Source organism: Sciurus carolinensis, chromosome 8, assembly GCF_902686445.1.
Source record: "Sciurus carolinensis chromosome 8, mSciCar1.2, whole genome shotgun sequence".
Classification (NCBI taxonomy): Eukaryota; Metazoa; Chordata; class Mammalia; order Rodentia; family Sciuridae; genus Sciurus; species Sciurus carolinensis.
The window spans coordinates 24,859,165-24,886,451 of NC_062220.1; the positions used below are offsets into that span (position 1 = coordinate 24,859,165).

At 44.9% G+C, this 27,287-nt stretch overlaps 1 protein-coding gene across 2 annotated transcripts; it reads right to left on the bottom strand.

The window, feature by feature from the left end:
• Positions 1-767: 767 nt before the first annotated feature.
• Tspan33 (tetraspanin 33) lies at positions 768-26,194 on the bottom strand. 2 transcript variants are annotated; one of them, XM_047562584.1, is made up of 8 exons: positions 25,870-26,194; positions 13,401-13,458; positions 12,637-12,761; positions 12,240-12,314; positions 10,164-10,259; positions 7,921-8,049; positions 7,375-7,536; positions 768-7,163 (listed from the first exon to the last, which is right to left on the bottom strand). In XM_047562584.1, the coding sequence occupies exons 1-8, from the start codon at positions 25,969-25,971 to the stop codon at positions 7,062-7,064; spliced, it is 849 nt and encodes a 282-aa protein (XP_047418540.1). In that variant the 5' UTR covers positions 25,972-26,194; the 3' UTR covers positions 768-7,061. The 2 variants fall into 2 exon arrangements, with proteins under 2 accessions (XP_047418540.1, XP_047418539.1); XM_047562583.1 differs by having other exon boundaries at positions 769-7,163; positions 12,637-12,764; positions 25,870-26,192.
• Between the last annotated feature and the right edge of the window lie 1,093 nt (positions 26,195-27,287).

Below are 27,287 nucleotides of genomic sequence, written 5' to 3' on the forward strand. Positions count from 1 at the left end.
AATTCCTTTATTTTGATATTGTACTATAATTGTATAAAATGCTAACACTGGGAGAGAATGGTGAAAGATTTGTGGGACTTCTCTGGATATTTCTTTGCAATCCCCTGTGAATCTATAGTAATTTCAAAATAAAAATGATTTTCTTAAAAAAATACAGCATTTTTTGGAAATACCTCATTCAGAATAACATTCTACATTCTCTATTCTCTTAGTCGGCTTTATTTTTATTCATAGCCTACATCTCTAGCTGATTTTATAGTACACATAATGTATCAGATATAACATATTTGTATAAATCTGTCTCCTCCCCACAATGTGAACGTGAGAGGGCAGGAACTTGGTATATTCTTTCTCAGTGTAGGAATGTCACCTGACACATTGTATTCATTGAGGGAATGCAAAGGTTTACCTAGTTTCCTGTGGATGTCCATTTCACTTAAACTTTACAATCCCAGTCAGAAACAAAACCTTTACCAAGATATCCACCCCATCCCAGCAACTTGGGAGGCTGAGGCAGGAGGATTGCAAGTTTGAGGCCAGCCTCAGCTACTTAGTAAGGCCCTCAGCAACTCAGTGAAACCCTGTCTCAAAATAAAAAATAAAAAGGGCTGGGGATATGGTTCAGTGGTAATGTGCTCCTAGGTTAAATCCCCAGTCCAAAAAAAAAAAAAAAAAAAAAAAAATCCACTCCAGACTCTCAGTTCAGAGTAGATTTCAATTTCTTTTAAAATTGCTCTTTTTTGTGGCAATTACATTTTAGTAAATGCAATTCTTCAGTGGGGAATATGCATTTCACCCCCATTTAGTTCACTCCTCTCTGGCGGCCATTAGGTCTTTCCGGAGTATGTCCTCATTTAGCATCTTTCTAGGATAGTTAAAACTTCAAATCTGAGAAGGCAGCTAAATAAAGTTTCTTGAATCTGACAGAGTTGACCCTGTGTTCCTCAAAAAGAACTTCAGTAAGACAGGACTTCAGCATGCATTGTTCAAATGAAGTGAAGCAATTTTGTAAGGAAAAGAAACAAAAACCATTAAATTTTCAGTCATCTATCTTACTACAAATGGTCATGATATATTTTATTGTACATTTGTGGTTGACAAAGTAATGGGTTTGAAAGATTTCCACATCCTATTTCCCAGAACCTGAGAACAAGTTACCTCACATGGCAAAAGGGACTTTGCAGACAGATGTGATTAAATTTATGAAACTTGAGCCTGGCATGGTGGCACATACCTGTAACCCCAGCAATTTGGGAGGCTGAGGCAGGAGGATAGCAAGTTTCAGGCCATACTGAGCAACATAGTGACCCTGTCTTAAATAAATAAATAAAGGGGGGTGACGCTCACCCCTGGGTTCAATCCCTAGTACCAAACAAATAAATGATGAGCCTAGTAGTCCTGTAATCCCAGTAACTCAGGAGGCTGAGGCAGGAGGATCGAAAATTCAAGGTCAACCTTGGAAAGTTAGACTGTGCCTCAAATTTTTAAAAAAGGGCTGGGGATGTAGCTCAGAGATACAGCATTCCTGTGTTCAATTCCTACTGTTGCAAAACAACCACTCCCACCACCTTGAGATAGGGAAAGTGGCCTGGTTATGCAGATGGCCCCAGTGAATCACATGAGTCCTTAAAAGTGGGAAAGCCTTTCCTGGCTGCAGAGAAACAGAGAGATGGTAGTGTGAGAAGGATCTGACCTGCCATTGTTGACTGTGAAGAAGGAGGAAGGGGACCACCAACCAAGGAATGCAGGCGGTCTCAAGAAATGAAAACATAAGGAAATAGATTCTCCCCTGGAACCCACAGAAAGAAATGCAGACCTATCAACACCTCAATTTTTACCCAGTAAGCCCCTTATTAGACTTGCAACCTCTAGAACTATATATTTGGTTGTCTTATGCGTGAAATTTGTGGTTAAGTTTTTACAGCATCAACAGAAAACAAATATGGCATTCTACTCTGATTCTAGCTTTTCTGTTATCTTTGCTTATAAGCAAGAGAAACCAAGCTGAGCCTCCTTAAGCGAACCAAACAAGTTTACTGTGAGCACACAGGGTACCTCAGGGAAGCCGTGGCAGGAAAGCAGTGAAGCCACAGAAAGCCTTAGGATCATAGAGGAAAACTGCTTCCAGGAGGATTCTTCATTTGCCCCTTGGATTTCTGCCTCCCCACCTCACCTCCATTGTTTCATTCTTCTCCTTCTTTAAACTGACCTTCTTCGCTATTTAGTCCATGAAGTGAAAGAGGGCTAACTTCAGCTTCCCATGGTGAATAAAATCTCATTTTCAATTCCAAGGTCCCAGGGAAGGAACTGGGAAACAATTCAGGCTGCATGCCTGTTATGGGTTGAATTGTGTCATTCCCCCAAAAGACAAAAAAGCCGTAACACCTTCCCCAGCTCAGAATGTAACCTTATTTGGAGATAGTGTTGTTGCAGCAGTAACCAGGCATGACAAGGACACACCGGAGTAGGATGGTCCCTTAATCCAATGACAGGTGTCCATATAAGAAGAGGGAAACTGGGACACAGACATAGAAGGAAGATGACATGTGAACATGTGAAGAGAGTTCACAATTACACTGCCACCATCCAGGGAATGCCTATGGCGACTGAAACCTGCATGAGGCAAAGGAGGTTCCTCCCCCCAAGGCTTCAGAGGGAACATGACCTGCCAATACCTTGATTTCAGATTTCTGGTCTCCAAAACTGGGAGGCAATATGTTTCTCTTGTTTTAAGCCACCTGGTTTGTGGCGCTTTGTTATGGCAGCCTTAGGAAACAAATAAGTGCCCTAGCCTGACCCAATCAGCTATGCCTCAGGGGACCAGGTTTATTGTACAAATGTGATTCCTTGCCATTTACCCCTATGGCTTAGGGGTTGGGGGACTCATTTCTAAAGAAGGATCACTGTGAGTTGGGCAGACAGTCCAGAAAGCTGTCCACTCCCTCTCCTCAGAGCTATGACACAGTCTGATTTTTATTTTCCAAATGATAATCCATTTGCCTAACAATTTCTGTGATTACCCTTTACTCTTGTCACTGCTGCTTTCTATTAGACACTGATGTTCAAAAAAAGTATTTATGGAATTTCTATACTCATCTATCTGACTGATTTACCAGGTTTCTGGCATGGAGTGAGAAGACTCTGGAGGCTTAATTTCTCATCTGAGTTCTAGAACATGGTTAATCCTTACTTTATGCAATCTGTGAAGTGCTTTATCTACGGCAATTTGGCCTATCTAATTATCATGAACTTATTTTGAAGGGAATGAAGGTATTTACACAGTGTTCCTGATCTTTTTAGAATAAAAGACCAGGAGAATTCTTCTGCTAGAAGAAGCTGTACTGTCCCCTTTTTGCAACTGGTCCCTGGCCCAGTTAATACATCTGGTTTTCAGGATGAGGATGAGTCAGAAAATAATAAGGCTGCATATTAAACTTCATAGTGAACATGTACATGGAAGATAGCAAGAAGTCAATGCATGGCAGATAGCAAGAAGTCAATACATGTCAGGTAATTATTAGCGATAGGGCCAAAGAACACCTACCTCCCTCTTGGCCACAATTCAACATTTGCTCATTCTCAAGGTCCCTCATCTTAAGCATGAGACTGGAAAGAGGAAAATAATGGGCTAAATAATGGTTACTCCAAAAATGTCCATGTCCTGATCCCCAGAACCTGTGTATATCTTACATGGTAAAAAGGATTTTGAAGATGTGGCTAAATTAAGAATCTTAAAATGGGAAGATCACCCTGGACAACCCAGGTGTGCCTGTTATAATCACAAAGGTTTTATAAGGATGTGGTGCGAGAGTCAGAGGGAAAGGAGATATGACAAAAGAAACTGGAGTGGTGTGTTCTGAAGATGGAGACAGGGATCACACCAAGGAATGCAAATGGCCTCTGGAAGCGGGAAAAATGGATACTCCCCTGGAGCCTCTAAAAGGAAGGTAGCCCTAGTAACACCTTGATTTTAGCTCAGTGGGACCTATTTTGGACTTTTGACTTCCAGTACAGTAAGACAACAAGTATATGTTGTTTTAAGTGACTAAATTTGTGGTAATTTGTGATAGCAAACAACTACAGAGGGAACCAGAATGTCTGCAAAATTTGTTCTCCTGGACACAGGTCCCTGTTTAATTGGAGGGTATGAGGCCCACTGAATCCACTGGTACCTTTCTTGCCATGCCATCTAGCCAGGTTTTCACACTTTGCCTTCTGCTTCTGCCCACCCAGGTTCATTTCTGTTGTTCCCAAGAATCTCCTTCCATTTACCCACCTTTGGGGGGCTTGGGATGTAGCTCAGTTGGTAGAGCACTTGCTTTGCATGCACAAGGCCCTGGGTTCAATTCCCAGCACCATAAGAAAAAAATAAATAAATAAAAATAAACAAGCATTTACCCACCTTTGGGGCCTGATTAGCTGTTCTAAAATTGGAGTCAAGTCCACCTGTTTGGGACTGGGATTACTAGAAACAGGTGAAAACTCAGGGTAAACTTCAATTGAACATGAAATAACAATGAGAAAACTTTTAAAAAACTGGGACACATTTGCTGGGCCTGCTGACCCATACCTGTAATCCCAGTTATTCGGGAGATTGAGACAGGAGGCTGGCACGAGGCCAGCTTAAGCAATTTAGTGAGACCCTATCTCAAACTAAAAAATAAAAAGGGATGGGGTGTAGCTCAGAGATAAAACTCTCCTAGGTTCAATTCCAAGTATTACAAAACAAAACTGGGACATTTTCTCCCCTAGCATCAGGCCAAAGACAAAGACAAGTGGATCTGGGAATCAGAGGTACTACAAACTGCAATCTAACTAGAAACAGTGAACTGCCCAACAAATTCCTGGACTTCTGCTCAGGGAATTTTAAAGCCTGAGACATGGGTAGAAATTCTGGGCCTTTAGTCCAGGTCAGAAGGCTAGATACCGAGATAGAAGAGCCCCTGATGAAGTAGAGCTTAAGAAACCTGGATTTGAATACTGGTTTGGGGAAACCACTGTCTCTGGTCTCTCACTTCCTCCAAGAGACCCCAACGGAGCGTGCTTCAAGATGAGCTCCTCAAAACGGCTGAACCGGGAGGGTGCCCTACCACAGTCCCTAATTCAAGACAGCCACTTCTGGGTCCAGGTCACTGAAACAAGGAAATGTATAAAACGCATGTCTCAGGCACTAGGCAAGAAAGGTACGTAGCCAAGAAAGCGCGCTTTTTGCTCTTCTCTCCCAGAATAAAAGGCCGTTACTTTTATATTCGTGATGATTTTATTTCTCCTTTCCGTTCTGTTACTAGCTGGGAGCTAAACATTGGCCCGGTCCCAGGCGGCTGCTGGAAAGGCGCCCTCCAGGAGCAGAAGGCTCGCTGAAGAAACACTGGGGGCGGGGGCGAGCTCGCGACTTCTCTGCCAGCATCGCATGATCCTTTCCAGGCTTTCCCTGGTCAGACCAAGCCCCTAGTCTGGACCCCCAACAGCAGGGGTCGGCGAAGGAACTTCGGGGACACTATCTGCCTCGTCCACCCCAACAGGACCAGCCGTCTCCCCGCCCGCCCGGCAGCCGCTGGGTGGGGACCACCCACGGAGCCGCGCGCCCCGCCCCCGGACGTGCCGCCCCGCCCCGCACGCTGCTCCGGGCGGGAGAAAGCCCCCGCACAGTTCTGTGTGTGTGCCGAGTCCCTCCTAAGCCAGGGTGGGCTGCGGATCCCCAGCAACTTCAGATGAAGATGGAGAAGCTGGCCAGCGGAGCTCCACCAGGCGGAAAAGATGGCCTTCTTTCTCTTCATCTCACTCCCTGATCCAGCGGAGAGGGAACTTTATCCTTCCCTCTCTACCGCAGCCTAAGTTTTGGGGAAAAACTAATAATAATAATAAATAACGTCTGGTTTTAGGATAAAATTACACGTTCCCAAATCAGAACTGGGAATCTTTCGATCTTATTCAGATCCCAGAGGGCTAGGTTGAGGTAGATGGGGTGTGTGGGGCGAGGGAGGTACTGTGGCATTTAGGAGCGTCTCCAGTCTCCTCCTGGAGGCAGGGCCCACCGTCTGGACCCTTCAACTTCTCTCCTTCTAGTTGCCAGAATGGAAAATTCATTGAGGCCAGCTCAGCCCACGTCAACAAACTTTTATTGCCATTTCTGGCTCCCCCAGCCCCAGCAAGATTCCTGCTTCTTACACTGTAGAAACACTAGGTTCTGGTGCAGGGGGAATAAGAATGGGGAACATTACCACTCCTCTGCATACTTCCAAGTTAAAGAAAACCCCACTTGCTGGAGAGGGTCAGACAGAAATTCAGGGGTATGTATGGCACTGTCCCACTCCTGCTGACTGCAGAGTATAGGGACCATGGTTCCGAATTTTTTTCAGAGTGGGTGGGATGGGGTGGGGATAAACTTGGCAGCTGTTGTACCACTTGCCTTTGCTGCCATGTTTCCACGGAAATGAGGGAGGGGCAGGATGTAGCTCACTCTGACTACCTGGAAGGATGGCAGGGCAGGCATTTGGTAAACATATCCCCTCTCCACTCCTACCCAACACACACAGCTGTCCCCAACCGACCCCCGTGCTCACTCTCCACTGCCTGCTCCACTCCTTTCCCTTCTGGAGCTGGTATCATGCCAACTGGACTCCAGGCAGGGCTGCTGGTGTCTACTTTCTGCAGCCAGGTCTCTTTGGCAACAGCATCTAAGTATGTGCACCAAGCTCAGTAGCGGCCCTAACAGAGCTGTCAGTTGTAGTACCTCAGTGAAAAGGCAGCAGCTAGTACCCCCCACAACTCTCTGTGCAACTTCTGTTTCCCAAACAAAACTTTAAAAACATAAACCCAAATGCTTAAGGTTAGAAGCAATACAAAATGGACTAAGGGAGAGGAGAGGAGGCACATCCTTCCAAGACCTGAGCCACCTTTGTGCCCTGCCTTCTGCCCATCTGGAGTTTGCTTCCTCCTGCTGGGTCATCAGTGGTGGGGGGCTGGAATCCAAATCTCCATTGGGTGCTGCTCTCAGCACCCACTGCTATTGGTTGATGAGGCTTGCCTGTCGTTATGGTGAGGAGATGCAGGATGGATTCTCAGTACCATGGGTCTGCCCGATGCTGCTGGTTGTAGAGCTGTAGCTTGATCTGATCTTTGATCTGATTCACGAGAATCTGGGACAGCAGGATTCCCACCAGCTGGGAGAAACAAGAGGGAATTGGGTCCTCAGCAATGAATTATGCCCCTGTTTCCCTGACTCTGTCTTCCCAGTTCAATCAGCACAATCCCTTCGCCTGCCCCTCAGCAATTTCAGTGCCTGACACCCCAGCGGATCCCCAGGTGCCCTCCCCAAAACAAAGGAGTCTTTGCAGAGTTTGTGGGACCTACAAGTCTTACAGGGTAAGTTACCTGGGGGATGGCTAGGCCCAATGCCACACCACCAAGTAAGAATAGGTTGCTGTGTATCCAGTTGACCAACTTGTCAATACAGCCATTGGTGTAGATGACTTTACTAGCTTCCAAGTAGTCAAGATCCTGCATACCTTGGCCACACATAGTGTTGATCACTGCCTGGGGAGAGAGTTGAAAAGCCAAATGGGACTCCCATTCAAATACTTTTCGTCTTGGGCCCTAGGGTCTCTTACCCTTCCTAAACTCCTAAATTGTTAGAGAACATCTTTGAAGAATGCTGGGTTGGAAACTGCTAAATGCACCTCTCCTTTGAGAGGTCTGGTCTACTTCTTGCTTTAGATCTGCCTCTTCTGAGCCTCCATGTGGGCTTCTAGAGTGAAGGGTGAACAGAGCCTCAGGTTGGAGAGAAAAAAAACACCTGACAAATGTCCTACAAAACTGTTTTGTTAAGCTAGGGAATGGGGTATCCCAACAGCAGCCGCCCTTATCAGAAAGTAACCCAGATCACTATACAGGAGGAAATGAGGTGGGACATTTGCTCACCTGGTTGGGGGTAGGCAAACAACAGGAGTAAGGCACAGAACATCGCTCACGGCTAGGGTTGTCTTCTGAGCAGTTGAAATACATATTCTGGGACCAATCCTTGTAGGAAATACCTCCACAGCAGCTGAACTGCAAGAGAGCCCACTGCAGAGGTTAAAAGTTACCCATCCCTGACTGGGGTGGCCAGGAGAATTCTCAAAGCTTATAAGTTGGCCTGGGGATGTAGCACAGTTGGTATGCCTTACATGCACAAGGCCCTGGTTCAATCCCCAGCACCACAATTAAAAAAAAAAAAAAAAAAAAAGCTTGAGTCTATGGCAAGCTTTCATTTTTTGGTTTTTGTTTTGTTTTTATTTTTTTGTACCAGGGATTGAACCTGGGGGCACTTAACCACTTAGCCAAGTGCCCAGACCCTTTTTATATTTTATTTAGAGTCAGGGTCTTGCTAAGTTGCTTAGAGCCTTGCCAAGTTGCTGAGGTTGGCTTTGAACTCATGATTCTCCTGCCTCAGCCCATTGGGTCGCTGGGATTATAGGTGTGCACACCATGCCTGGCAAGCTTCCACTTTTTGTAACTTCTTGTAACTTGAATCTTAAGCCCAAGCCTTCTAGCTGCTTTCACCTGAAGAAATTTTCTTAATTTCTACTACTTTATGTATCTTGTTATAATTTACCACAGTACTTCATACTACAGTTGTGAATATATATGTATTGTTTTACACATTCAACTATAAACTCCTTGAGAGAAAGTTCTGGCTTTGTAGATCTGCACAGTGCAAAGTTTGGCAGAAGAAAATGTTCAAAAATACTGAGCTGGTGGTGTTGCCTAGTGTAGAGGATGTGCTTATCATGCACAAAACCCTGGGTTCAATCCCCAGTACCACTAAAAATCCCACCCAAAACCGTCAAAACTACTGGCTGAAATATGGGGATCAGTGCTTAAAAATTTATCTTAAGATACAGAAAACACAAGAAGGGAATCTTTAAAATAGTGAGTTCATAATTCACGAAAGCAAATTGAATCCTGAAGTCAAGTGTCTGTTGTACCAGAGAATGGGGCACTGGTCTTAAAAGTAGTTATACAAATTTTAACTTTTGATTCTCAGCAGCATTATTCACAATAGCCAAAAGGTGGAAGCAACCCAAGTGTCCGTCAATCAAATGGATAAATAATATGTGGTATTTCACTAAAAAATTATTAGTCTTAAAAAGGAAGGAAATTCTGACACATGCTATAAATGTGGATGAAACCTGAAGATATGCCAAGTGAAATACACCTGTCACAAAAGGACAAATATTGTATGGTTCTATCCTTACGAGGTACCTAGAGTAGTCAAATTTATAGAGAAAGACAGTAGAATGGTAGTTACCAAGGTGAGGGGGAAATGTGGAGTAAGTATTTAATGGGTACAGAATTTTAGCAGGGGAAGATGAAAAAGTTCTAGAGATGAATGGTGGTAATGCTTACAGGCAAAGCAATTTGTGTGTGTGTGTGTGTGTGTGTGTGTGTGTGTGTTACTGGGGATTGAATCCAGGAGCACGCTTCCACTGAGTTACATATTCAGCCACTTTTTTTCCCCCCTAATTTTATTTTGAGACAGGTTCTCACTAAGTTGCCAGGGCTGTCCTTAAACTTGGTGTCCTCTTGCTTCAGTCTCTCAAGCAGGTGGGATGATAGACATGTGCCACTGGCTGTGAATGTTCTTAATACTACAGATCTATAAATTCTGGGCTGGGGGTGTAGCTCAGTGTTGTAGCGTTTGTCTATGGCATACAAGGCCCTGGATTCAACCCCAGCATTGCAAAAACAAAACATAACAAAACAGTAAATTTTATGCCAGAAATACCTTACCACAATTTTTAAAAATGAACTTTTGAATAAGTAATCAAAAAATCTGCCCAGTTCCTCATTCCCCTATAGGTAACTATTTATAATAGTTTCTTATAAATTCTTCCAGAATGCTTTTGCAAGTATGAATATATATTCTCTTCTCCCCCCACTTTTTTTACACAAATGGTAGTTACTATATATACCATTCTGTGTCCTTAAAAGTACTTTTAAAGCACTGTGTGTGTGTGTGTGTGTGTGTGTGTGTGTGTGTGCCAATGTCCTTTCCAGAATTCATTACCTAGCAGGTAACAAAGAGGCCCATCAACCTTAAGGTTGAGGTATCCCCTGGTATAATGCTTTCACTGGAAGCCCCTAGGTCATTAGCTGACCCCACCACCAAGCTTAGCCCATACCTTCTTCTGACCAAAATCAATGAGGTTCTGTAGATCCAAATCATCTCGGTAGTGCACAATGGCATTGTTGATGATCTCACTCACTTTCCCCCGAGCCTGCCAGAGACATGAATAGAATTAGGACATAGAACTAATACCTAATTTATTCCTTCCTGTAGAAGTAACAGTAGACAAGGGCCACCACCAACCCCATGATTTCTCTATAGTTTATCGTCATAGAAGTTGTGGGAAGGCAGGGGGGCACCCTCCACATAGAATACAGAGTGGTCAGAGCCCCAGGGTAGCCCTTCCCTCCCTTATGCCAAACTCTAAGCAGCCAGGCACAAGCCTGGCTCCCTTTCCCATCCCATCCAGGTGTACATGACAGCTACCAAAGTTAGTGCAGTCAAATTGCCCCAGGCCCCTTTTTATTGCCCCAGTTCCAATCCTTCTACCATCATGATTCACTGACCACCACCTCCCATTCCAATTTCCTTTTTACACACTGAATGTTTCTCTCAAATTATGAAGACCACTAACTCACTAGAAAGTCTCCCCTGAAACACATACGTTTAGGCCTATACCCTTCAGAGGCCAGAAGGGTTAATGAGAAGCCCTGTGAATAGAGGCCGGGCTCCAAATCACCTGCTTTTGCAAATATGGGATAAGTAGGGAGAGTCTAATGGACTACCATGACAACAACAATGGCCTCTTGTCCCTCATCTGTGGACACCCAGATAGGAGAGAGAAGAAACATGTCCTCTCCTCCTTAATGCCAAAATGGGAGAGGTGGACAAATTTAGGGGCCTGGGTTCCTAAGATATATTAGGACATCTCTCAGGAGCGGGGAGGAATCACAGACTAAATTTAGGTCAAAGTTAGGGTAGCAATCAAGATCAAAGGTCTTCCCTCCTCAGATCATCCTTCTTTGAGTCAGCCTTGAAATCAGAACCAAGTTCTAAAGGGGGAGATGGCCAGTTCCCAAGACTTTTCATCCAAGGTCCTCAGGTGCCAGTGGGCAAGAGAAATTCTGGAGCTTCTGTTGTCATTTCTCAGAGCTACATATGAAAATAATCTAGTGTTTACCTACCTCTGCATACTGTTAACACAAGACATTTATTGGCAGAAAGATAATTACTGAGTAGAGGCACTGACCTCTAGTGGACATAAGAGAATTGCATCTTTTTAGACGCAGCAGATCTGTATCATTTTAGGAGCTTTACTAAGCCAAAAGGACTACAAAATTATGAACTAACTCAGTGGCTCTCAGTTTCACTATTGTCTACCATGGTCTTTTTCTGCTTCAATATTTTTCTCATAATTTCCTTCCACAGTCTTATGCTTTGTCCCTGATAATCATTTGCCTTTTGGGAAAAGAATTCTGATTTTGTTTTTTTGTTTTCTGTGTGGTACTGGGGACTGCACCCACATCCTAATGAATTCTAAAGCCTCGGGCATTCTAAGCAAGCACTGTATTACTGAGCTCCATACCAAGCCTGGAATTCTGGTTCTTTTTTTTTTTTTTTTTTTTTTTTTGTGGTGCTAGGGATTTGAACCCAGGGCCTTGTGCTTGTGAGGGAAGCACTCTACCAACTGAGCTATATCCCCAGCCCGGAATTCTGGTTCTTAATAAAAAGCTCTATCCCTGCATGGCACACCACCTCCAGATATGGTAAGCACTGTTCAAAATTGTGAGTTTTTTCCCTCTTACCTTCCCTCTGTTTTCTCAATAAACTATTTTTTAAGGAAATAATTTTTTTTTTAAGGAAATGTTGTCTGTGGTCCACTTGATCACTGAGTTTTACTTTGTCATTTACCATTAAAAGTTTACAGGTCATTTTAACTTCATGTTTATAGAATTTTCTTCCCTGCTGGCCTCTCAGGTTGTCTGAGGAAAACACCCTACAACTGCGTAATTCTCTTTACATACGGTGACTTTAAAAGCCATTTATTCATCCCTAAGGAGAACCTTTCAAAGGTGGATGTTTCTCGGGGGAAGGAACACTGTGGTTAATTAATTGGGCTAAACACCAGCAGACGTGTTCCCTTCCTCCCTATGGGTCACAGCTGAAGAGGCCCCTGGGCTCCCAACCTTACCTTGTCTGAGAAGACGAAGCCCAGGACCCCAGCAGCGAGCTGTAGCAGGAACACAATGGTGAGGCAGAAGGAGAACTATGGGGAGAAGGCAGGAAAAGGGGGCCATCTGTTATTATACTGGGCAGAAGCCCATTCTGGGGCCATGGGGAGTGTTGGGGAGCCACCAGGCACTTCTCCCACATTCCACTAACATGGGAAAGGCTGCTGCCTCTGGGATACTGCCCGGGGGATGGTTACCCTGTGCTGGGTCACCTGGAGCTGAGTTCTAGTGAGGAGTGGACAGCACAGGCCTTTGGGAGGGACAGAGAAGCCAGAAACAGAAAAACTATAGGAATGTTACCAGGAGAAACGTTGAGGAGGGAGCCACGGTCTTTCCACCGGGCCCTTGACCACTTACCGTCTGCAGGAGGCAGATATTTTCCCGGAGGGATCCAATACAGCCACAGAAAGTGAGCAGGAACATGAGGACACCCACCACAATCAGCAGGATGGCAGGGTCTACCTCCAGGCAAGCCAAGGCTGCTTCTAGGAGAGAGGCTGACCCTCAGTCTGAGCCTGGTGCCCACTGAAAAGGCTCCCCAAACTGTGGTCCTTCCTCTGGTGAGGGACTCTCCAGTGTGGCTGGGTGAAGGTTATGAGGAGGAAATACCTTCTGCTACGCGGAGGACAAAAAACCCAAGAGGAGCTATAGCATTTAATTTGAGGAACTAATTTGAGGAAATAGGAGCCTTTATTCCTGGGCTTAAGACAGGAGTGGCCACTTTCGCTCCAGAAGAGTTAGAATGGCCTTAGGCTTGCCAGCTTTACAGATTCCCTTTCCTGGAGACTTTGGGCAGAGAAAGAGGAATGGAGGTTGAGTTACTCCAGGACAAGCCTGGGAGGGGCAAAGCCCACGACTGTTCTGGTCCCAGAGGGCTCATTTCTCTCCCAGATGCCTCCTAAACCAAATGTAGGCATATCTTGGGACACTCAGGGAAAGCCAGGTGAACTGGCACAGATGCACTGGCACTTTGAAGTAGACCGCTAAGATCTCACTGCAGGGAGCTGCCTCCTTCAGCCCGGGTCCTACACATTTCTGCGGGAGCTATGGGGCAGGACGAGGCAGAGGGGAAAGGGACATGGCCAGAGCCCTGGGGAGGCGGAGAGAGACCTGCAGCTCACCTGCGTGCTTCATCAGCCGGGCATAGACGCCCACAGCCACCATCACCATGGAAATCACCTGTGGAGACAGGGAAGGAACCAGACCCTGAGATTTTGGAAACCAGAGAACACTGTGAGTATCCTCCTAGGAGAGTAGAGGGTCAACTTTTCCAGGGCCCAAGGGGTTAGCATATTTCTCCTCCAGTGACACTGCTAATAGTATCTGCTAGGGCTCTACCTCCATGAGATATTTTCCCCAACATTATCTCATTCAATCCTCATAGCACAATTATCTTGTAGTATCCTCATTTTACAGATGAGGAGATTAGGCAATACAAGTTCAACACAGAACAGTGATTAAAGACATGGGCTTTCCCAGGGGGCCGAGGGGGTAGGCAATTGTAGAGCATATGCTAAGCATGCAGGAGGCCCTGAGCTAGATCCTTAGCACCTAAAATACACCGTCAAAACAGAACACAACAGAAAAAAAAAAGGAAACACACACACACACACACACACACACACACACACACACATACACACACAGACTTTGGAGTGAGACAGATGACCCCATATGGGACAAATATCTGAGCCTCAATTTCTGTATCTGCAGATGTGAATTAAGAATGAGATTGCTAAGAGAATTAAGTAAAATAATGCATGGAAAACATTTAACACACGACCTGATTATAATTATTTATCTATCATTGCTAATAGTTCACTTGGCCAATATCACACAGGAACGGTGAAGTTTTGAATTCTGACCCATCCACATTAAGGAGCAGGTCTTACAGCTAAAGCAGGCTCAGGGGATGCAGATCCCCAGCTCTCTAACTCCCCTCAAGGTCAATACAGGGTCAAGGACGGAAGCAAAAAAAAAAAAAAAAAAAAGCAATGTGAAAGAGTGTGCACCAATGCGAGTGGCAATACTGGAACTGCATTTATAAATTCCGATTCCACTGTGGAGGAATAGAGAAGTTCAGACCTTTCAAATTTCATGGGTCCTCCCTGAGAGAAGAAACCCATCAGAGACTACCAGGAGTCCCCAGAGGGGCCTGGGGCTTCAGTCCCTCAGGCCTCCAGGAGTGCTGAGAAGCCCCAATGTGTACCCCCCTCGGCTACCCTTCCTTTCTTCACTCCCAGTCTCCAGGCTGGTGCTAAGCAGCAGCTGACTGTCACCATGGCAATAGATGAGGCCAACCTTTGGCAGGAGAGCGTTCTCAGCAGCAGGGACTTGACCAACTCAATAGGGAAGGAGATGGCTGGCTAGACCCACTGTCCTCCAAGATAGAAACCAGCTGGGAGGAGCCACCCTGGAGGCTTTGGTGGGAGGAGAGCTGGGCCCCTAGAACAGGTAATAGAGTCAGACTAGTTTCTTGGGAGAAAGATATTTTTCCTCCTGGGCCTTGTTTATGAAGGCCCTCTGCCATCTGGCAAGGGAAGGCAGGTGCACTCAGAGGTAAATGGCAAATCCCTTCTGTAAAACCATGTCTTTCAGGACCCTCCTCTGTGTATCCACAGCCTTCTCTCCTTCCCCCATCATCTGGCTCTGGTTCTGACTCTGGGCCCATGTATTAGTAGCCAGCCCTCATACTCTGTCCAGGAGCAGCTTACAGAGCTAGCTGTGTGTGGGACTGGTGGAGCTAGTTGTCTTTTTGTCCTATGGCACCACCAGGCTTGGGGAGCATGGAGGAGACAGGTAAACCCCAGGACAGAGATGCCAGTCAGCCCCAGGCCCGAAGGCCTCCTCTGCCAGTGTGAAAAAGCATCTCTGCTTGCCCGTTAAAACTCACCATGCCCAACTACAATTCTGAATGTCATTTTACTGAATCATCTAAAAATATGTTTCTATGTGCTTCTTATTGCTTTTTCACTTGTTACATTTTTACTAGAGCATCTGGGTATGGTGCCACACATCTGCCATCTCAGTGGCTCTGGAGGTTGAGAAAGGAGGATCACAAGTTTCAGGCCAGCCTCAGCTACTTGGCAAAACACTATCTCAAAATAAAAAATATGAAGGACTAGGGATGTAGCTCAGTGTGCCCCTGTTTTCAATCCCCAATGCCCCCTCCCCCATTTATTTTTTATTTTTTTAACTAGGCCGAATAACTTTCCACAGAGATGGTCTCTAATGAAATCCTAACACAGCTAAAAACAAGATATACAAAGTTAAGGGAAGTCATATATCACAGTAATTCTGTATATCACTTAATTCTATTTATGGGCCCGTAATTATAGTAGTTGCTTTGTCTCTATTGGTGGTAGGTGAAATAATGCCCCCCACCCCCAAGATATCCAGGTCCTAATTCCTGGAACCTGTGAATATATTGCCTTACATGACCAAAGGGACTTTTAAAATGTGATTAAGAATTTGGAGATGGGAAGGTTTATCCCTGAGGGCCCAGTATAGTCATAAGCAGACCTTATAATAGGGAGTAAAGAGGTTCAGAGTCAGAGAAGGAGGTACAACAACAGAAATAAGGCTGAGGTGATATGATGCCATGAATCAAGGAATATGGGCAGCCTTAAGAGCTGGAGCAGGCAAGGACATGATTCTCCCCTAGAGGAAACTAAAAGGAGCGCTGTATTGCTAACACCAACGAGACCTGGTTTGGACCTCAGATCTCCAGAAATCTAAGAGTTTAAAGTTCTGTTGTTTTAAGCCATTACATTTGGGTAATTTGTTACAGCAGCAATAGGAAACTAATACCTCATCCAAATCCAATTCATCGGCGGCTATGTAGGAGGTATTCGGAGGACCTATAATCTATATGCTGTATCAGGGAGACCAAGAGCATTAATAATCTAAAGCAGTGTTTCTCAACCTTGGCTGCCATTAGAATCAGTTGGAGATTTAGGGGTGGGGGAGAAATTTTTAATGCCTAGGTTGGTTGCACCACAAACCAAGTAAATCATAATTTCTGGCATTGGGACTCAGGCAACAGTAGTTCTGAATGCATTCCAGATGATTCCAAGGTGCAGCCAAGTTTCAGAGCCTACAAGCCTAAAATATAATCAGCCAGGGATCAAAAACAGAAAGAGAGTATACATCAAAATCAAGATTAAGACTTTAATATTATTAATATTTAATATGATCATTAATGATGCCTCTCTGAGCTCTCAACTCCTGCATTTCACAGCTTGACACTTCCATTCCTGTCCTTATTTCCCACCCTGGATTCCCCAAAGCTATTGCCATTCCAAAGTTAGTGCTGCTACTGTTAATAGCATCTAATTTTAGAGCTGAATAGAACTTTAGAAACGGGATCAGACACTCACCTCTTTATATAGATGAAGCCAAAAGAGCAGAAGGGACTCTTGACCAAGTTCATATAGGTGCAGTGGCAACATTTGAACTAAATGCAATTTTCCCAACTCATTGTGGTAATCAGTATCCGTTTTGGTACAAAATCCTTATAATATCCACAATATCTCCAATGACCTCCTTTTATGGGGAGGATAGAGATAAAGACACTTCTTTTCTTAGGACAGCTTTTCACATGCAGGCCAGAGTGAAGCCTAGCTAGAAACTTTTAAAAGCTAGGCACTATTTTCAAAGTAGCTGAGTCTAACTTTTAGCAAAATGTATGTTTCTGAAATGTCGACTATCAAATTATATAAAATAATTTGCATACATCAGTTCCTTTATCCTTACATAAGGTGAGTAATCACTTTGTAATGAAAACACTCATTGCCTGGGCTCCTTGGAGAAACGGTTGATTCTCTAGGACTAGGGCAGGAAATATATAAGATGAACCTGGAGCATCTGTACCAGAAAGTAGAGAAGGGCTTAAAAACAAACAAGAACAAAACTCCCACATCAGTGTAGGTATAGCAAAAGGACACAGAAAACTGAAAACGCTCCCAATAGCCAAAGATGGAACAATTTGAACATCAAAATAAAGACATACTGAATTACTATGCATAGATAGGATAAATATCTGTGAGTTCATGATTATACAAATAAGTGAATTACTAAATAAATAAGTAGATAAATAGGATAGAAAAAAATATCTCCTACACAGAATAATTCCAAATAATTTGGATAAATACCCTCAAGGAGGTGAAGCATAACTCCTTACTCCTTATGTATTAACTATACATTGTGACTTTCTTCAGAAGCCCATAGTAGGGAAAAAGGGAAAAAAGAGTAATGACACAATAGAGAAACATGGCCAAGATGACCTCAGCCAGGTGATCAAGGTCAGTATTAACAATGATGATGTTGATAAATCATTGGTATGATGTGATGAAAATAGTACTTTACCTCTCTGTGTCCTCCTTTCCAGAACCCATAACTTCAGTATAACCATGAGAAAAACATCAGGCAAATTCCAATAAAGGGGCATTCTATGTAATACTGAGCAGCACTCTTCAAAAATCTCAAGGTCATAAAAAACAAGGAAAGTCTAAGAAACTGTTACAGCCAAGAGGGACCTAAAGAGACATGACAGTTATATGTAATGTATTATCCTGGATGGGATCTTGGAACAGAAAGACATCACATAAAAACTGAGGAAATCCGGATGAAGTATGGACCATAATGAAAATAACATTAATCAGCAGCTTGGGAGGCTGAGGCAGGAGGATCTAGAGTTCAAAGCCAGCCTTAGCAATTTAATGAGGCACTAAGTAACTCAGTGAGACCCTGTCTCCAAACAAAATACAAAAAAGGGCTGGGATGTGGTTCTGTGGTAGAAACTGGTGTGAGGTATATGGGAACTCTCTGTACTATTTCCTCAAATTTTCTGTAAAACTAAAACTGTTTGCTGGAGTTGTGACTTGGTGGAGCCTAGCACTATAAGGCACTGGGTTCAATCCTCAGCACCACATAAAAATAAATAAATAAAAATAATAGCAGATGAAGTAAAAAAAAATTAAAAAAAACTAAAACTGTTCAAAAAAATTGTCTTTTTTAAAAGTCACCATCCATTTCTTTGGTTTTATAGACCTATATTTTTTAATATCAGATTTTTTTAAACTGGGATTCACTTGTATACAGTCTTACATACTTCAATCAGGGTGATTTTCCCCTGTCACACCAAAGAATAAGGCAGGGGATCTTAAACTTATTCAGGTAACAGAACATTAGGAAATCACAGTGATCAGTTGGTGGTATAAACTATAGATTTTGACAAATTAATTTTTAAAACTTTAAAATACAATTACTGGTTTCTAATTTACAGTCTCTATCTCATTATCCTCAATTATTTTCATAATGTTCTCTGTGATGGATATTTTTCTGATTCAGGATTAAACCAATGATTGTGTTTTTTTGTTTTGTTTTAAACTGGGGATTGAGCCCAGTGCACTCTACCTCTGAGACATACCCTCAGCCTTTTTTTTTTTTTTAATTTTCAGACGAGGTCTTGCTAAGTTGTCAACACTGACATGAAACTTGTGATCCTCAGCTGCCTGAGTTGATGGGATCTCTGCCTATTTTGAAGTATATAATTTAGTGACCTTAACTAAATTAACATTACTGTGCAGCCATAACCACCATCAGGTCACAGAGCTTTTTTATCACCCCAAGTGGAAACTCCATACCTATTTTGTCCATCTTCTTCCCTCTCCTGACCCTTGGAAATCACAAATATGCTTCTTTCTGTATGGATTTATCTATTCTGGATACTTCTTATAGATGGAATCACACACTATGTGGTCCTTGAGGTCTGGCTTCTTCCACTTGGCATGATTTCAAGGTTCACCCATGTTGTAGCATGGTTGAATAATATTCCACTTTATGGATATAACACAATTTGTTCATGTATCCACCCACTGGTGGACATTGGGTTGTTTCCACCTTTCGAATACTGAGAATGGTAGTGTTGCTGTGAACACCTATGTTCAAGTTTTTGTTTTCAATTCTTTCTGGTATGTACTTAGGATTTGAATTGCTGGGCTATATGGTAATATGTTTAAATTTTGGAAAAGCCATTGAAATGTTTCCCACAGTGGCTGCACCATTTTACCTTCCCACCAGTGATGTATGAGGGTTCCAGTTTCCTTCCGCCCTTGACAATGTTCATTCTGACATTTTTTTGACACTGAGATTTTGATGAGTCCAGACCCACTGTTTTACAGAATGTGTCTCAATTTGGATTTGTTTGTTTCCTGATAATTAAATGCAGATTACTCATTTTTGACAGAAATATTACACAGATACTGTTGTGTTCTCAGTGTATCATGTGAAGAGGCACAACAAATTAATTTCTATCACAGAAATAAGGAACAATTTTACTAACAGATGATGTAGCTGTTAGATTTCTGTCTCTGCATCTCATAAAACAATACAGGCAATACTCTAATTGTTTCTTAGTTTTCCACAATATTTGGTTGTTACTGGTCTTCTTCTCTTTACCTTTTGCTAGCACTTGCTGGCAGATAAGCAGCTGCAGGCAATAATAATGTTCATGGGAGAAAATAGAAAACAGAAAATTCTCTCCATTATCTTGACATTTTTCTTGCAAATTGGAAAAAGACAACCATGATTTGATGTTTGTGAAGATAAACCCTTATTCTAGACCCTAGGACATTACTTTAGGGTTATTAGCTCTAAGAGAGGAAAGGCTATAGGGCCCCAAGTTTAGGTCCTAAACAATGATGTCATCAAGTCCAATGTCCATAATTACAGGTAAATTGGTTCCTGGAGTCCATTTCCACTAGGTGTACCTTAAGACCAATATGGTGGGCCAAGCCCTGAGTAATGGACCTAGGGAAGACCCTAGGACACAAGTGTGTGCTCAGCTCCTACAATATACATGAAACTTTGTTGGTGTTTTTGTTTGTTTGCCTTTTTTTTTTTTTTTTTTATGGTATTGTGGTACTGGGGATTGAACTCAGGGAGCTCTGTCACTGAGTTATATCCCCAGTCTTCTCAATTTTTTTATTTTGAGACAGGGTCTTGCTAAGTTGCTTAGGGTCTCTCTAAGTTGTCCAGGCTGGCCTTGAAATTTCAATACTCCTGCCTCAGCCTCCCTGGGATTGCAGATGTGTGTCATCACACCTCGCCTGAAACTTCTTTGTAAACTAGAAAACAAAGGCCTTCATTAATTATCATCTCCCTCAGGCTAACAGTGGGAAAGTGAACGAAGGGGGTTCAGGTTCAAGGTTAGCTCTTACTTAGACTCAATTCCCATCTACTCACTACTCTTTTTCCTCCTCCCAGCTCTGCAAGTCCACCCCCCAGTTGGTGACTTCTAGGAGCTATTTCCAAGGATGTCCACTAGTTGCCTTCTAGAGCGCTAAGGAACAGGCACTGGGCTGCACCTTCTAAGCATTCTATCTCACTTCATTCCCACCACGACCCCAAGAGGGCGTCAGTATCTCCATTTTACAGAACAGAGGTTCACAGAACTCAAATAACTTTATCCAGTTCAATCAGTGAGTAGCCAAAGTGGGACTGGAACCTAGATCTGGATGTCCCCAAAGCATTATGACTTCAGCTACATGGCTGCCTTCCTGTCATTGCCTCACAGTAATCTCAGGATCTCATGCATTCACCTGGGGCTACTATGTGAGGCAGAAAGAAACAGCTGCCTGCAGTTCTCTTGGGGAATAGCTGGCAATCTCTAAACTGGGAGGGGCTCAGGCAAGGGAGGGAAGATAGCACGGGGAGGTGACAGGGTGCCAGCAGGGCCTAGAGGGTGGCTCAGAAGAAAGTCTCTAGAATGGCATCCTGAAAAGGAAAAACAGCATGGCCATGCAGGGCCCCACCAACCTGAGCAGCCTCCAAGAGAAAGCACTGGCCTTCTCTACCTCCACAGTCCAAAGTCTAGTCTACAGGAAGCAGATGCAACAGTTTCAGAGTCTACTTCTCCTCCTTGGAATCTCTCTCCCTCTTCTTTTGAAGGTGGTAGTGGAGGACAGCTGAGGATACAGTGATTTTCTGCATGGGAATCAAAACCCTATACTGGGCTGGGGGTGTGGCTCAGTGGCAAAGTGCTTGCCTCGTATGAAGGAGGCCCTGGGTTAAATCCCCAGCACAGGGGAAAAAAACCCAAAAAACCCCTGTCTACATAGAGGGAACTGAGAGAGAGAAAGAGTGCTTTCCATCTGTAGTTTCTTAGAACTTACTCTCCTTATTTCTGGGTGAAGTCACAGAAGTCATAGCCTGCTAGACCTGAAAGTAGGGTCCTCCCTCACTGCCCAAGGCCTGCACATGCTGGTGATCTGGAATGGATAGCACTGATCCATTGGAGTGGAGAAATTCATAGCTCTTTCCTTGCCAATGCCTGGGGACAGCCCTTTAGCATCTTCCTTACGCCATGGATAGCTCTGGTTTTCCCAGGTTATGTATGAGGAAAGAAAGTCTACAAGGGGTCACAGCAGTATAAACATTCAAACTCAAGGTCCTGAGTGACTGGCCTGACATACATTCTCTTATCAGGGCTCTCAGAGGCACTCTATATTTTCACTTATTCTTCTCAACAGTTGCTTGATGTTTTCAATTTTCTGCTTGGTAGAAGGCAAGCAGAGTAGCTAGGGGAGTTAAGAAGGTGTGCATGTGACCTGCCCACCAAAGGGTATGGTTCTAGTCTTTATTTTTGGTGTTTTGGATTATTTTATTGGTGTTGTTTTTATAAACGAATCTGACCATTTTGCTTACTGAAGCCTCCTTTGCCTATGGGGAAGGTAGAGGAGAGGAGAGAGGAGGTGGACTCCGGAGGTATTTGGAAGTGTGTGTAGTTGGGGGAGGTTGGGTAGCAGGAAGGGCCTTTGCCACTAATGGATTTTTTTCCAGGTTTGATGCAGAGTTACACCCTCAAGGCTTCTGAGCAGGGTTATGAGAGAGTGTGTTTCAGATGTTCTGGGGAAATTCTGAGTTCCCTGGGAATTCCAATACAAAGGTCCTGGATGGAAGAGTGGGCTTCATGAAGAATACAACTCCCCAGTGACCTGGATTGGCCTAGGGAAGACCTGGGTGGGGGTCCATATATGCTGCAGTGGAAGTGAAAAAATCCAGATGCTATAGAGTAATCATACGTGCCTCTGACAGTAATGCTGGAGGGGATGGATGGCTGCCATTTTTTCTCTGACCTGGCTTGAGGGAAGGGTCCCAGGTCATAGGACCCATGGCAGAGAACACAATTACTACCTTGCCATCAAGAATGTTCAAGTACCTAAGGCTGTGCTGCATCCTAACAGACCAGTGTGCTGAGCGAGAGAGAGGAAGGGCATTAAGCCTCTAGCCACTGAGCTTAGCTCTCTCACTTACCATGCAAAAAATATTCAGTGAACATTCACTTTGGGCCAAAAACAACTGGGTACTGGGAATCAAGAAGTGAACAAAGCAGTCCCTACTCTCAGAAACCTTATGTCTAGAGAGGGAGATAGAAAAATGAACACAAACTGCATTGCAGGTAGGGGGTATGGCAATCAGTATATACAAGGTACCACAGGAGCCCAAAGTTAAGGTTACCGAAGATGCATGGACTGAAGGTCTGAGCTCCTGGACTCTTCTTGACTCAAAAGCAACTCCAGCTGCTACCCTGAGTGGGAAAAAGCACCAGCAAGGGAGGAGTTGGGCAGCACTGATAATATTTCTGACAACATATGTCCAAGGCTGATAACACATGTACCATCCCTGTGTCTTAACTCTGCACAGAGATGTCCAATAGAGGGAGGCGAGGAAAGGCAGCTTCTTCTCAGAGGTTTACATACAACTTCTAAGCTCTAGAAGCAACTACTCTAGGGCATGGAAACCCAACAGTCAGTCACACAGCAGTGTGATTCTGGAGAGAAAAATCAGAACTCCCAGACCAAAGGGGAAGTGAGATTTGAAAGATAAACAGGAGGAACTGGTCCTGGTTCCAAAGGAGTCAGCAGCTTCCTGAATTAGACTCCAAATGCCTCAAGATTTAAGGCTTCTAGAACAGCAGTAGAGATGGTGCTGCTCACTGAGTATGAGTCCAGGTGATGCCCCTCACTTTCCTAATATGTTCAGGCACAGACACAAAACCACCTTCACAAAGCACCCCAGCAGCTGTTCAGAAGCACTCTGCCTGCAATGGTGTAGGCCACCAGTCCCAGCCATGGGTGTTCCCAGGTAGAAGAGGGGTTTTTGGTAAGGATAGTGAAAGCTGGTAAAGAAGAAAGCATAGTAACCAGTCCCTGAAGTGGGATGGGAAGAAAGCTGACCCCTGATCTGGGGAAAGCAGCCCTTTAGCGCCAGTTGCATGGGTGTGCATTGTAACTGTAGCTCTGGGCCTGGGAGAGAAATGACACTCAGTTACCACTGAAAAGAACCATCCCCTAGGAAGGGCAATGTCCCAGGGATCCTAGGACACAGAAAGATTCATTCTTAGATCCAGCTCCAGGTCTTAAAGAAAGAAAACAGTACCAAAAGTGATTCATTCATCTTTAAATAGTTCACAAAGGCAGAGACACATTTCTCCTTTAGAAGAGAAAGATTAAGGACAGAGAGACAGATACATTGGCTTAGGGTCACACAGTAAGTTGGTGCCAGAAAGAAGCTGTGCCTCTTGTCCTTTAGTGTGCTATTTCTAGAGCCTCTGACTTTTTGAGTTTACAGTGGGACCAAGAAGGGGCTCTACTCTAATTTGGGGGTAGTACCAGCCTGGCTAGCCAGGTCCTCTGACCTTGAATGAAGCATTTCTTACCAGGGTAAATGGGTCTATGAAGCCAAACTCTCTCTTTTTAGTTGTGACTTCCCAAAGTCATTTGTCTGATAAAAGTGAGCAGGGTGGAGCACAGAAGTTCAAGATAATGACCAAAAACGTCAGGGTAAGAGATGCTGTTGCTGTGGTGCACAGATAAGAGTGCAGTGCCAAAGGAGCAGAGCCTTGGCTAAGAGAGGAAACCCACATGAGAACCTGAGGTCCCTAGGATGCTAGTGCTGGCTCTGAAGATAGCATGTCCTGGCCTGCCACACTCAATGATATGAAGAAGCCTTTGATGGCACTTGTCCCTTTAGGGTAGTTCCTCTTAGCACATTCCCCCTGCTCTAGCAGAGGGTGATGAGGGATTTTCTTCTGTTTTTCCCTAACCTCCAGCAGAAGCAGAACCTAGGCCACAGGAAGTTGGGTTGACTGGTAAACTACTAATACCATCACTACCCCAGCTTTAGTAGCAGCCATCTGGGTCAAGGACTTCCCCTAGAGGCACCCTGGTTCAGTAGAAAAATCATCAGACCAAGCCTGCTAACCAGCTGTTGGACCTTGGACGAAACATTCAACATCACTATGACTTAGCTTTCTCATACATAAAATGTGGATGCTGGACAAGAAGCCTGCTAAATTTTTTTGCCAGTTCTAGAACTGAGAATTTGATAGAAGCCCAAACTCCAATTTTCCCAAGAGTACAACGGCTGAGAGTGAGCTGTCATCACCACCCTCTGGGATTTCTCTCATTTGTCCCAACAGGCTAGCACTTATGTACTTTGTGTCTGCACTTCACACCACCGCCCCTGTGAAACCTTTCCAGTAGCTTGCTCAAATGTCTGATCTGCTCCTTCTCCTAGGAAATACATTTTAGACTCACAATTCTTTCCTCCTGCAAATCTGAACTATAGGTCTCAGGATAAGGTGGGCAAGGATGACACTCTGGTGTGACAGGAGCAGGCATAGAAATGGGGAAATGGGGAAGGACTTTTCTATGTTCTAAAATCCAGAGGAGCCCATGGACTCTCTAGCCAGGAACCAGGATGGAGCCAGCATTTTGCTGTCTGGTTCAGCTGAATTCTCAGCTCTGGCAGAGTATTTCTGCCATCCCTAATCACACTGGGTTTGATTTTATAGCAGAGGGAACAAAGGCCTGCAAACTTGAACATATTTGCCCAGTTCAATCAACAATGATGGTACAATGGGGATGGAAACCCAGGAGTCTGGAGCCCCAATTCAGTAATTTTTCCACTTTTCCAACCCCAAGAAGGTTCTGAAAGGACCCCTGGCCTTCCAGTCAAAGAGAGTCCCATTTAAAGAGTACAGGCTCCAAAAGGAGTCTGGTCCTGAGAGGTGTAGGGCAAAGTTTGGGGCTTTGCTGGGATGGGAAAGACATCAGACCTGGAGGCCATTCCTGTCTCTTCTCAGCCTTTGTTGGAGGGGGCATCTGAAGATGCATGAAAAAAGAAAAGATGAAATCCCATGACCCATCCTCCCTGAGGTAAGGAGCGGAGGTTTGGGGTTTTTCTCCCTCTTTGGCAGTGGGGCCTCCTAGCCCCTTGGCCTGAAAGTCCCCAATCATGAATGTGCCAGTGGGGCTGCCCTGGCCCAACAGGAAAACCCGCTCCTCCCCTAAACCCACCGTTTTGGCCTGCCATGGACCCCTCATCCTTACTGAACCCTCTGCACCCACCCCCAACGCCCTCTCCTGATGCGGCGCCACTGAAGTGTCCCTCCCCAGGAGAAATTCCCCCAAAGTGTCATTAGTCCAGCAAACTAGGCAATGCCACTCACCATGTTCGCTTGGCACCGGGCAGCCCCCTACGCCTCTGGGGGTACCCTGCCGCCCAGGTACCCCCAAGACTCACCCAGAAGAGCATGTTGAAGAAGAAGAGCAGGTATTTCACCAGCGGGCTGACGAAGGAGAACTCCTCCCCGTAGGCGGCCGGCGCCCCGGGTCTCCGCGCCATGGTCCGCCGCGGTCGCCCCCGGGGGCCTATCTCCCAGCGGCGGCCGGCCCACCTGCGAACCCCGCGCCCAGGGGCATGAGCCGCGCCACCGCGGGAAACCGCGCCGCCGGAGAGCTGCGCCGCGGCGGGAGCCGCCCGAGCAGTGCGTCGGAGAGCCGCGCGGGCAGGGAACGGCGCCGCCGCCGGAGCCGCCGGGAGCCGCGGGAGCCGCCACCGGCAGCGTGAGCTACCGAGACTCCACCGCCGCCGCAGGACCAGCCCGGCCAGCCCGACTCCCAGGAAACCGGGCCGGCCCCCGGCCGCCCATTGGTGAGGCTGCCAGAGCCTGACTTCTCATTGGTCAGTGGCTGATGTCACTAAGTATCCAGCCATCCCTCTCCTCCGAGAGGCGGGGGAGACACCTGTTCTGTGAGGGACAACTTGTTAAAGGGTCAGCGGTTCTGCCTCTTCCCTGGAGAAGGAAAGCATCCAGCTGCAGCTGCTCACGGGAAAAAGAATGAGGAAAAGGAATGCACACTGCATTCCACACCCACGCCCTCCGCCCTGTTGCGGTGCACACATGCAAACACACGTACGTTAAAATCAACAAGTACGCACTCCGTGTGTTGAGCAATGCTCCGAAAGCTGTGGGAACGCAAGAGAATGGAGATAATCCTGGGAAGGATGAAAACAAAACCAGGGAGACACAACTAACCAACGGGTAATAATTGGAGACTACTTAAGAGCAGATGCAATCCTGTGCAACTGTATCTTTTAACTGCTTATTTCAAAAATTCTATAACCCAATAGTGGAGATTTGCAAACAACACCCTCAGTTTTGCCATCCTGATTTATTACTGTCACAACCCCCAATCCTGGTCCCCTTAGAATCCTGATCTACAAGCAGGCACCGTTTTTAACATGCTGATAGGACACGCAACTATTGAATGTCGTGTAGGTGGTGGATGTTTTAAGTTGGCTACAATAAGTAATGCAAACATGAATTTCAGGGAGGGATCTGATTTCACTATCATTAGCATGATCACAAGTAGGGTAATCTCCCCAGGCTCATTTTATTTAATGTCAATTGGGGAGCATCCTGGCTGAAGCATTCAGATGTAAGGATTAAATGACATAATTCATGTGGCTTACATAGCACACACCTTGCACATAGAAGAACTCACCAAATGCAGTATTTTGTTTTAACAGAATTTAGAATCCTGTATGGAAATATGACAACTGTGCAAATAATTATTTTATATTTTGTAGAAGGTTAGCAAAGATATGATAAGTGAAATTAGAATAGCAGAGTTGGAGGGAAAGTGTTATACATGTGA

What these genes read in the sequence shown, in the direction of transcription:
- Tspan33 (XM_047562583.1), bottom strand. Translation starts at nt 25,971, where the DNA reads ATGGCGCGGAGACCCGGGGCGCCGGCCGCCTACGGGGAGGAGTTCTCC. An exon ending in TCTTCAACATGCTCTTCTGG is followed by an intron (nt 13,459 to 25,869) that starts GTGAGTCTTGGG and finishes CTGTCTCCACAG; the next exon opens with GTGATTTCCATGGTGATGGT. An exon ending in GCTTCGTCTTCTCAGACAAG is followed by an intron (nt 10,260 to 12,239) that starts GTAAGGTTGGGA and finishes TGTCTCTGGCAG; the next exon opens with GCTCGGGGGAAAGTGAGTGA.